Genomic DNA, 11,249 nt, shown 5'->3' with positions numbered 1-11,249 from the left:
AAATATGCTGCATATTTATAAAATAATCCTAGGGTTTTGGAGGTAACTGTTTAAGTAGGACTCATTGTGATGGAGATACTGTCTGTTAGTCTTAACCTCAAATTTGCTAGTCTCTCATAAGATTAGAAATTAGAGTGCAATGTGGGAGCCCACATCTATATCACCCTTCACTGCCTGCAGACAGTTGTGGGAAGGTGACTGCTTTCTGAAGTTAAAACAAAAATAAGAGAAAGATGAAACCTAAATAAAATGGAAAATAAGGTTCTACCATTTGGGGGTAAGTAAGATAAAACTTACCTCTTGAAGGTAGCATTCCTGCCCCCAATATGGTAGAGGCACTAATTAACACAACATTAATAAAGTGACAGTTTACTGTGGCTGTGCTTTTATGTGCAGCTCAAGGTGTACATCTGCATAAAGTAGTGCCAAATTCTTAAATTACCTTATTTTTAACGAAAATAATTATTAGTAATTTTAGTACCCTTCCCACAACTGTCTGCAGGCAGTGAAGGGTAATATAGATGTGGAATGTTATGGGCTCGAGCACCCACACTTCGTTCTCTTAATCTTGTTATGTGAAACGAGCAAATTGGAGGTTAAGACAGATGGTGTATCCTCACTACAATGTGGGTCCAACATCTGCAGTCACCTCCAAAACCAAGGATACATTTTATAATCCCAAGTTGTAACATAGGATCTTTTTAAAAATATGTAGCATATTTTGTTTAATCTTAATGCGTTTTGTTTATGGCTTAAAAATTTATGGTTATGTAATTGAACAGAGTTTGGTATTTGCTGTTTCTAATGCAGCCCTTCCTCATGATCTTGTTTACTTATTTGGCTTCACTTCGATGTAATTATTTAATTTCACTAAAATATATGTATATATTTTATGAATTGAACAAGTTTTATTTCGTTGTTATTATAATATACAAAAAATAGCAAAACTTTAAAATATTAAGATGTATAAAATCTTCCAGTCTACTTAATTGTCTGAAATTTTTAACATATTTATTAAATTAATTATTCTGGTTGTTAATAGGAATTTTTATAAAATGACATTGAATATTATTCTAGTTCAGTTGTTCATGGAGTTTTTGTTATTAGGTTTGAATATTTATTGAGTAAATGCTTAGTACTAAAGATTTTTGTAGGAATATTGTTACAGAAGGGATACCCTAGCAAGTGGCAATATAATGGAAGAGTTAATTTAAACAAATGAAATATTCTTGAAAAAATAAGCCTCTTAGTAACTAGTGAATTATTAATACTGAATTTATATTTATTACAATAACTTTGTGGGTCTTTAAGACACATGTTGTCAGCAGTGTAACTTTTTCTGCTTTTGAAAATGAGTGGTGAAGCAAAGTCATCTAACATAGGAGCATAAGTATAAAAGAATTGTGATAAGTGTATTTTTATTTACAGTTGGGCATTGTTTTATTCTTGCACAAATTGATTTTGTTTGGAATGTGGTAAACATTTAAGTATAAGAATTAATGTGTAATAGACTTCAGCTTTTTCATTCATTGATATTTGTATCATGTTAAATTGTGCTTAAATGCATCTTTTTTTTTTAAAATATTAATATACCACGATTAATGGAATTTAAACATCAACAAATGTGCAAGTTTGAATTTGTACATACACCCCATCCTGCTGTAACATGTTTACTACTCATGTTACTTACACTAACAAAAAAGTTCCTTGTAGTTAGTGAGCATTTCCAACACAAAGCATCATTACTTTAGGACCAAGTGTTTTAAGGACACTTTGTTGTGTGTGTGTGTGTGTATTTAGCATGGAATTAAAAACGTTTATTTATAGGAATGAAATTTTCTAATAATACATGCAGTGTAAGCTATAACCAAGTATAAATATTCAAAATTTGTACAAACAATACTGAAATATCATGTGCTCACACTAATTTAGGTATTTCGTACTGAAAAAACCCAAAATTGCATAAAAAAAAGGGTTAAACAAATTCTTTTCTTTACATGGGTTGAGAATGTTTTTCCTGTCACTGAAATATAGAATTTGGCAATAGCAATGTGAGGCTCAGCATGTTTTGAAATGTGCCATGATATAGACTAGAATTAAGAAGTTTCACCCCTTTGACAAAACCTGATTAAAGAAAAATTTTTCCTTTTTTAGCTCTGTTGTAAATTGTGCATACCTTCCATTTGCTTGGTAATTTTTTTATACCAGTGACTTTGGAGAATATAAATGTTTTTGTTCTTTAATACATGTTTAGGTGCATGAATATTATATTTTGTCCCATTGTAGACCTATAGTCAAAATTTAGGATTGGTAATGGGGACTGTCTTTCTTTAAAATCTTTTCAAACCTTCTACAAAATATTTTATGATTCATATGTTAATAGGAGAAAACACTTTGAACATAATTTGAATTGTTAAAAATTATATATCAATGACATGAGTTTGGGGGAGTGTAATTTTAGCTGTATTTCATGAGGAAAATTAGGAGGCAATCTTAAAGGGTCTTTTTTTTCTAAACACATGCACTTGCTGATGTTAGGATCGTTATAAAGACAATTTCCTAGTTTTATTTTAAATTAATTTAACTTGCTGTAGGGGCTCCAGTTTGTCAGTCATATTTTTACAAGTGGTTGAAGAGATGGAATACAGGCATACACAGTCCTAACATTAAAGTAGACAGAGGTGAATTTGTATTTAAAATGTTTGAAAAATGGTTTTCTTTAACAAACATTCAGGATCTCCCTAAACTGTATGTGCCAGGCAAGTACATGTTTAATAAATTGTTCACAAGGCATGCTTGGATTTTTATTGTAAATAGGTTAGGTTATAAATCTAAGCATAGTTACTACAGTTCCCTTCTCCCAAAGCAAAAGCTCACGATAATAGACAGGGAAGAGGTTTTTAAGGCCTATGTATAATGTAATATTTCTGCATCTATGAATAAGAATGCATCATTAATTAGATTAGCTTAAAAGTGGGTGATGTATGCTTTTTTACTGCTTTCCCAAACACCATCCCTTGAAAATATGGATGGCTAACATAAAATTTTGTTTGGGTAACTATTCCAAACAAACCCACCTCGGTTTCAAGTAGCAGTTTCAGTGAATGTATAATTTATATTAAGGTATAAGATATATAGGTTTTAACCAAAACAACTGCATATTAATGTTGTATTAAACATTTTTCAATGATTTTTGAAGACATACCAGTAAATGAAATGCCCTTGAACTAAGTGCTGTAATTTTAAAGATTATTTAGTATTTAAAGAATAGTTGGAAGTTTAATCCTAACTTCCTATATGAAACATTAAATATATTGGAGTTATTGTATCTAGTCCAGATGTTCCATGATATTACAAAGTGAACAGACATTCAGATGGGGTTAAGAAAAAAATCAAAACTCAGTACTGTATTGTGCATTATTTCACTACAATGAGCAATCAGAGAAGACATTAATAAACTCCTCCTGGTTTGGTATAAGTAAAAACATTGGTTTTAGATCCATATTCTGGCATCAACATTGTAGTGCTGGATGTAAAGTAGTATACACTGTTAATATGTTAGTAATAAAGTTGTCTGTCAAACCAATGTGGTTATAATAAAGATATTGGAGCTTAGTGCTGTTGCATTTATATTTTACACCTGTGAAAATGGAAAACTAATTTTAAACTGCCCCTTTCCTGTATTTTAAATTTATGCATGAAAAATAACAAACCCCGAGAAGGATAGAAGCAGGTTTGTAATGTAAGGAAAGTGTTATAACTTTGGTATTTCACTCATCCCTCACGAGCTCCGATTAGTTGTTGGTTTAATATTCCTCAAATAATTGTACTATTATGTGCTTCTTCCTTTGACGTATATAGAATTTAACATGTAGTACATCACCCTTGTATTGTTCTTTTTAACCAACAAACTTAAGGATGAGTTTACCAAAGCTGTTTAGTAGACAGCAAAACTCTTGTGGTACATATACAATTGTTCACTATTACTTCAAAAAGAACAGCAATGTATTAACTATTTTTCTTCCTTTATAATTGTAGCATCAGGCACTTTGAGTTAATACATTTATAAAATACAGTGTTTGATGTTACAACTAGTCTCAATGTATAACATTCTCTTAAATAAATACCTTACTTCTAACAGATGGATCTACCTTTCCTAACTACAGTATGAATCCATTAATAAACACTTGTACTCTTTCAAGTTTTAATAATTGTCCTAGGACCCAGTGCAGAAAAAGTATATAATATGTTCAACAATGATAAACCCTTCACCTTACAAGTTGTTTTCTATGAGAAGGGTTGTGGTGGTATGTATGAAGTGTAGGTTAACACCACAGTCCTTAGGACAAGCCCCTGGACCACATTTGTTCAAAACTCACTACTTAACTCACCTATTATGTGATTTAATGACTTCCCCTTTTATAAACTGTACATATATATGTACAACCTACTAAAGTATAAGATTTCCCCTTTACAGTACAGGGGAGTGGTTCCTTACACCTAACTAAAAATATTCACTTCTCAAAAATTAGTGGAACAGCATAGGGAAAAGAAACCCTTTAAACATACAGAGAAGTACAGACTGGGTTTATTACATTTATAAGCATAAGAGTTAAAACAGTCTTCATAGTCTATGAAGTGTACAAGTAATAAACCTATTGTTTAATAAAGTATAATAAGCACAATCTCATACAAGGGCTGTTCAAAAAATATGGGGACTGTGTGAATTGTGTGGCTCCAGTTTGTTCCCGGGGAATTGGCTTGGTATCGCTAGGTTGGCACAGATCAGCTAATTACAACACCATTTCCCAATTGTAGATATCTTCATTTGTGTATTAGCTACGCAGTTTTAAGTGAAGTGCGATTTTTTTGGTTGGCAGATTTCAGAATGAATGACCTGAAGGAGCAACGACTCGCTGTGAAATTTTGTGTTAAACTTGGAAAATCTGCAACGCTACATGGCTTACGGTGATGTTGCTATGAAGCGTACGGCATGTGTCAAGTGGCATGAATGTTTTATGGATGGGTGACAATCCATTGAAGATGATGAGCGGCCTGGACGTCCTTCCACATCAACTGACAACCCACACGTCAACATAATCAACACCCTGGTGCGGGCAAATCGACGTCTGACTGTCAGGGAGCTTGCTGAAGAGTGTGGGATATCATTTGGATCTTGTTACAAGATTTTGACAGAAAAATTGAAGATGCACCACGTTGCTGCAAAATGCAGCCCATGACTCGTGAGTTTTTGGCCAAACACTCGATCACTGTTCGTCCCCCCCCCTCCACTCACCTGACCTTGCTCCTTGCAATTGTTTCTTGTTCCCCAAACTCAAAAGACCTTTGAAAGGAAGAAGATTTGAGACGATTCCCAAGATTAAGGCAGATGCGACGAAGGAGCTGGAGGACATTACAAAAGAAGCGTACCAGGACTGTTGGGATAAGTGTGTGCGTTGGGGAGGTGAGTATTTTGAAGGGGTCCCAGACCTGTAACTTCTAAATAAAGTACATTTTGTTTTATAACGTCAGTCTGCGTATTTTTTTAACAGACCTCGTAAGCTGCCTGTTTTACCTCTATCTCTTGTGATGTTATACAAAACATTATCTGTTAACCGTTTGAGTTAAGATGTTTGTTTCGTATAATGTATTACAGCACTTCTAATAATTACACTCACATTACAAAAAATATATATTATGTACCTTGAAACCAAAACTTGAGTGAGAAGCAAGAAGTTAAAGAAAATATACTACACCAAAATTCAAACACAGTATGAAGTGAATCAATAGTAGACTATGTTTTTAAATTGGAGTGGAATACACAATGCAATTTCATGACATCCACCAGGGATATGTACTGTTGAGAGTAAAGACCCAATGTGTTTTCATTTTCTAACATTACAAGATAAAATGTTTTACCTTAATAAACATTTGTAACATATGAAAAAGGAAATTGTAAAAACAAAGAACATGCTTGTATTTTGTGAAATATCTGTTCAAGAAACTTTGGCATCCAGTTCACAAATCATTTAAACTAGTTCATTAACTTCTGGATGTGAAACAACATGGGAGCTATTCCACTTTCCATAAATGACGATGAGGTCAGAATACTGGATGGTCCCACTACACAATGTGAGAGAGAGAGATCACACAGTACTATTTTCCTACTTGATCAAGAAAGTTATTTTGAAACACACCCTCTCAAATTAATACAAGCAACAGTTAACCTTATTCACATTCTTTAAGGAATGGAGTGGTTGGTGGATTGGAGAGTGGTGTATCTGGGGTTGAAGGTTGACTGGAGGAGGAATAGGCACTTGTCACACTCATGGCTGAAGATACAACTGAAGGCTGACTGAGAATAATTGAGGATGTGGTACAGGACTGAGGAACACTCATAACCATGACTTTGGTGATAGGTACATTGCATGTGATACCTTTTCCAGGCAGGCTGTGTGATGATGCTGCAGCTGAAACAAGTTTGACTAAAGTTGGTGTGTTACTCATACTAGTTGATCCTTGGCTGGCAGGTGCCATTGTTGAAGAAGGTGTTGAAGGTCGAGGGTTAGATGTAACAATCAAATACTTTTGCGGAGGAGGAGATGGTTCTCCAGGTGTAGAAGATCCTCGAGGAACAGTGAAAATTGTTGGTGTCCGAGATGACGACGTTTGTATGATGCGCGCAGACTAAAAATAAGAAAATTTGAATTTAATATATTACTGTAAACTACAGAAAAATCTGAATCTAACTGTATACTAAGTTTACATCCTCTGACCACAAATGCATAGGGAATAAAGCCTACAATATTATACATTTAAGAATTTCCCTAATAAGTAAAGAATTAAAACACTCTTAAAAAAAGTACACAAGATGTGATAAAAAGAAAACAGACTCTTGCCTTTACCTGTGTTACTGTTGTAGAAGATCTTGAAGTTGATGTTGAAGTGGTAGGTTGATGTCTAGCAACAAGAACATTTGCATGTAGCATGGGTCCAAGATAACCAAACTCTGACTTGTACTCTTCCAAATCATCAGGAGGAGAACGGAGCGTCTTTAGTTGTGGAGGAACAGCCCTCTGATGACAAAAATATGGACAGTAAGAAAATCAGTATGAACACCTAAAATGAAAAAGATGAAACCTTTGCAACTTACAAACTACATACACTTTTGATTTTTGTAAGAGTTGAGCCTGCACACAGCAGCTTGTTATTTATAATCATAATATAAGAATGTTGAAATATAAACAAAATCATCAGTATTTGAACTACTGTTAGCCACTAGAGCTAAGGAATTAACTTGCTTAGTCAATATACTTAATTACCTTTGAGCATCAAATACATCAGTTAATTTCAGGTAAAATTATTAATTAATTAAAATTGATTAAATCAATGAATGTTATGAAAATTATCATCTAACTGAAATGGAAATAAGTGTTTTTGGTTAATACCATTTTCCATCATTCCAAATATCTAAGTCTCATTGAGAATAATTACATAGCTGAATGTAATCAACAGTCTGACTGGTTCATTAGTTAATTGGAATTAAGCTCGAAGCTGTAAAATAGATTATCTGTGCTCTGTGAAATACAAACTTTCTGTTTAATATTGATCTGCTCTTAATCTTTAATCCTTTACTTCATTTTCACAATATGTTATCCAAGTTTTAGAATATTAATTACTCTTCTACATTAAGATTAAATACAAAAGCAAAAAAACTTTACAAATACTCCATTTTGTAAATTCATTTTGATTCTGAATGTTACATTTTAAATATCCAGTCAGTCTCAAATTTGTTTTGTATTCACCATATGTCTTTTGATGGTTGTTTTCCAACAATATTCTTGGTTGAGATAAATCTATCTAATAAATATAGTTCGTTTTCAAAAAAAATATATTTTTGTATTATTGTAAATATGATAAATTTAACAATAATGCTCAATAAAATGAATTTTGATCATCTGATTAGTATGGCATTTCTTACTATAGCTGCTAAACTTGATGTCTTAGAAGAAAATTTCTAGTTTTCAAACAGGTATTATTTAACATGAAAATATTTTCAGGGATGAAAAAATTTATACTGACACATCTCTAGATTAGAATGTTTTCTGTTGTTTTTAGCAACTGGTTATAGAAATAAGGTTGAGTTTCATTTATGGTAAAATTTCAGATCATCATCATCAAATGGTGGCAAAGTACTGCTGTCATAACAAAGGCAGTGAAAGAAATAAAAATGATTTGAAAAACAAAAATTATTCATATTTTCAAGGAATGATGATTTCTTAGCAAATTTAAACTTAAAATGGGCAAATAAATTCTTAGTGTTTTTACAAATGAAACTCCTTAGTGATGTAAGAATTACATTGACTAAATATTATGTAATAATAAGACAGCAATTATGTGTTCATTTAGTCAATTATATTTTTTACTCCGATTTTGAAATCTGGTATGAAAATGTGTATTGAACAATTGAAAGTTGCATATCAGCCTCAATCTTAATACGCTGAAATAAATGTAGCAAAATCATTACACGAGATCTGCTATTACTCTTAATTTTTAACTCTTTATACAAGCTCAGTCATTCAGAGGGACCTCGTAACTGCCATGAAGCTACGAATACTACACCTTTGAATGTGTGAAGTATAATCTTCACAAGACTTTGCAAACTTTTAGTGAACATTTCAACAGCCTATGACAAAGCTGTAACAGCAAAATACTGAATTAAGTTAATAAAGATATATCCTGGAAATATAACCATTATTTTATTTACACCAGCTAATGTACAAATAAATCACATAAAATATACTTAAAATTAAACTTGACAAATGCATCTGTGGTAATGAAGAAGAGAGGGGCATCATCATATCCACACTACTGTATATAAATAAATAAATGCTACATACTAAAATAAGCTGCTTGATTCGTTCACCAGCAATTCTCTCCACGTTAATTCTCACTTGTGTTTCATCTAAAGCATGACGAATTTTTTCTCCAATCAACTTGATTCGAGGCACAACAAACACTCGCGTCACTTCAGGACCCATAGCACAAAGACCAGAGACAGCTCCATAGTGAGAGGCTAGTGGCATCTTGTCATTCTGAAGAGCTTGGCTGAACATGCGGGTCACCCTGGTCTGAATACCGTTGGTACTTGTGTTAAAACTCCTAAGGAAATGTATAATTCATATGATTGTAAATAAAGATCATCATAGTAGTAGTGATAAAGTGATATAAAATGGTTAGTTTAAATGTACCTTACAATTTGCCAACACACAAGAATAAACTTCACACATAAATGTTCATGGAAGAGTATGAATGATATCAAGAAACTTTATTTTATCAAACACACATAAAGATGTATCTACTATAATAAGTGATTATGGGCTAATGTGGAGTAAGAATTAACCATCAATTGATGTACTTCAAAATATGTCATTCTATATGTACCAACAGCATTCACATTAAAAGCCATGCAGAGTTCAATCTTCCATTAAACATGAGGGTAAGAAAATGAGACAAAATTCTATGCAATTTTTACATATGCAGACAAGCCTCAGAAGGTTTATCATTTGAGTCAATCATCTTAATTCTTTAAATGTATGAAACTTCAATTTTCTTAATTTTGAGGATAACAACATGGTTTGGATAAGTTTTCAGCCAGACACACACAAATGTTATTGAACACTGTCACCATCCAAAGGGTAAACTGGGATTTTCAGCCTGACACCAGAAGCATCCACTCAGGTTTAAGGAGTTCATAATCCTTTGATCTGGTCTTTATTAGAATATTTTGTTCTATGATTCATACAAAAGAAATGTGAAACTGGAGCCTGAAACAAAGTCTGTGACATGTTACTGATAATTACTGAACACATGTCAGTAAATTCTTCAATGATCAGCTGGAATAACAATTCTAACTACAATTCACAATATTTGATAAACAACCACAGAACTAGAAGGCTTTTGTAAAGCCAAATCTGTCAGCAGTTTCAAAAAGGTGTAAAAAAAATTGACTTTTGTTAAGTGTATGTCCTTTGGTCTTGTTGTCACCATATACAAATTATGGTTGGTTGGTTGGTTCAGTTGGTGTTTTATGGCACAAAGCAGTTAGGCTATCTGTACCAAACATCCAATAAAAAGTACATTTAGTAAAATTCATAAAAGGAAATTAAGGTGAAACAAAACAAAGTTTAAAAAAAAAGCAAAAAACCAATGTTTACATCTAGTCTACAATGTTAAGAGAAAAATACAGTAATATAAGTTGTAAAGGACTTTCTGTAGCACAATTATAATTATCATAACTCACCAGGACGACTAACAGGTAAGTTCAAAAACCACCGACAGTCACCTGAAGTTGGCCTTTCCAGTCATGGTTTTGAGTTATTTAAAGTAACGGCTATTTTTTAATTTCATATTGAACTAGATGGACTGTGATTCTTAAAAGGGAATTACATTAAAAAAGGTCTAATGTATAAATTAAAAAAAACTTTAATGACATTAAAAGGATTAATGGTGTTTAAAAAATTAAAAACATTTCCAAGGTGGACAAGTGTCACCATCACCAATAACACTCTCACGTTACGACAAACCTTGGAACAAAACACATCTAAAATGGTGCTGTCGTTAAGAGTCATACCGATGGCAAGAAAGTAAAATGTGACTTACTGTAACCTGAGTGTTACACAGACTATACTTAGTGCATCAGTCTCAGGTAAAAGAAAACGATGAGTTAAAAAACTGTGACCAATGCGTAGTCCAGTTAGAACAACTTCCTCTTTCCAATCCTTAAGGAAGCAAGAAAGCCAAAGTCCAATATAGGGTTTTATTTGAAAAAGCTTGTTTTCATGTTGCTCACTCCAAGTCGACTGCCAGCTGGCTCGGAACCAAGCCTTGAATACAGGACCAAAGTCCATGTATGGAACAGGCACAGTGGTGATAGTGCCAGAGCAGATAGATTTAGCTGCAGTGTCAGCGAGCTCATTTCTGCAAATACCAATGTGGCCCAATATCCAGAAAAACTGGATAGAAGTAGATGTTAAAGAGAAATGGGCCAGTCAGTTTTGAATATTGGCAAGACAGGGTGTGATCTAACATGAAGTGATTCCAGGGCCAGTAGAGAACTAAGCAAGTCAGATTAAATAGTACAGTTTGAGTACTGCTTAGCTTCTATTTGATCCAGGGCAAGAGAAATAGCATATAGTTCAACAGTGAACACAGAAGCTGTAGAGAGGTTTCTGCATGCAACCACCAAA

General features: G+C 33.1%; 1 protein-coding gene across 4 annotated transcripts in view; it reads right to left on the bottom strand.

Annotated features, from left to right (window-relative positions):
• Positions 1-3,381: 3,381 nt before the first annotated feature.
• Positions 3,382-11,249, bottom strand: part of LOC143238032 (transcription initiation factor TFIID subunit 6-like) — a 43,550-nt gene continuing 35,682 nt past the window's right edge. For all 4 annotated transcript variants that reach the window (XM_076477931.1, XM_076477930.1, XM_076477929.1 and 1 more), the window contains exons 11-13: positions 8,901-9,162; positions 6,906-7,076; positions 3,382-6,687 (exon numbers count right to left, since the gene is read on the bottom strand). In XM_076477931.1, the coding sequence (XP_076334046.1) occupies positions 6,229-6,687; positions 6,906-7,076; positions 8,901-9,162 (892 nt within the window). In that variant the 3' untranslated portion in view covers positions 3,382-6,228. The remainder of the gene's footprint in view (positions 6,688-6,905; positions 7,077-8,900; positions 9,163-11,249) is intronic.

This window comes from Tachypleus tridentatus, chromosome 13 (assembly GCF_004210375.1).
Source record: "Tachypleus tridentatus isolate NWPU-2018 chromosome 13, ASM421037v1, whole genome shotgun sequence".
Classification (NCBI taxonomy): Eukaryota; Metazoa; Arthropoda; class Merostomata; order Xiphosura; family Limulidae; genus Tachypleus; species Tachypleus tridentatus.
This window is presented reverse-complemented; position numbering and strand designations above follow the sequence as displayed.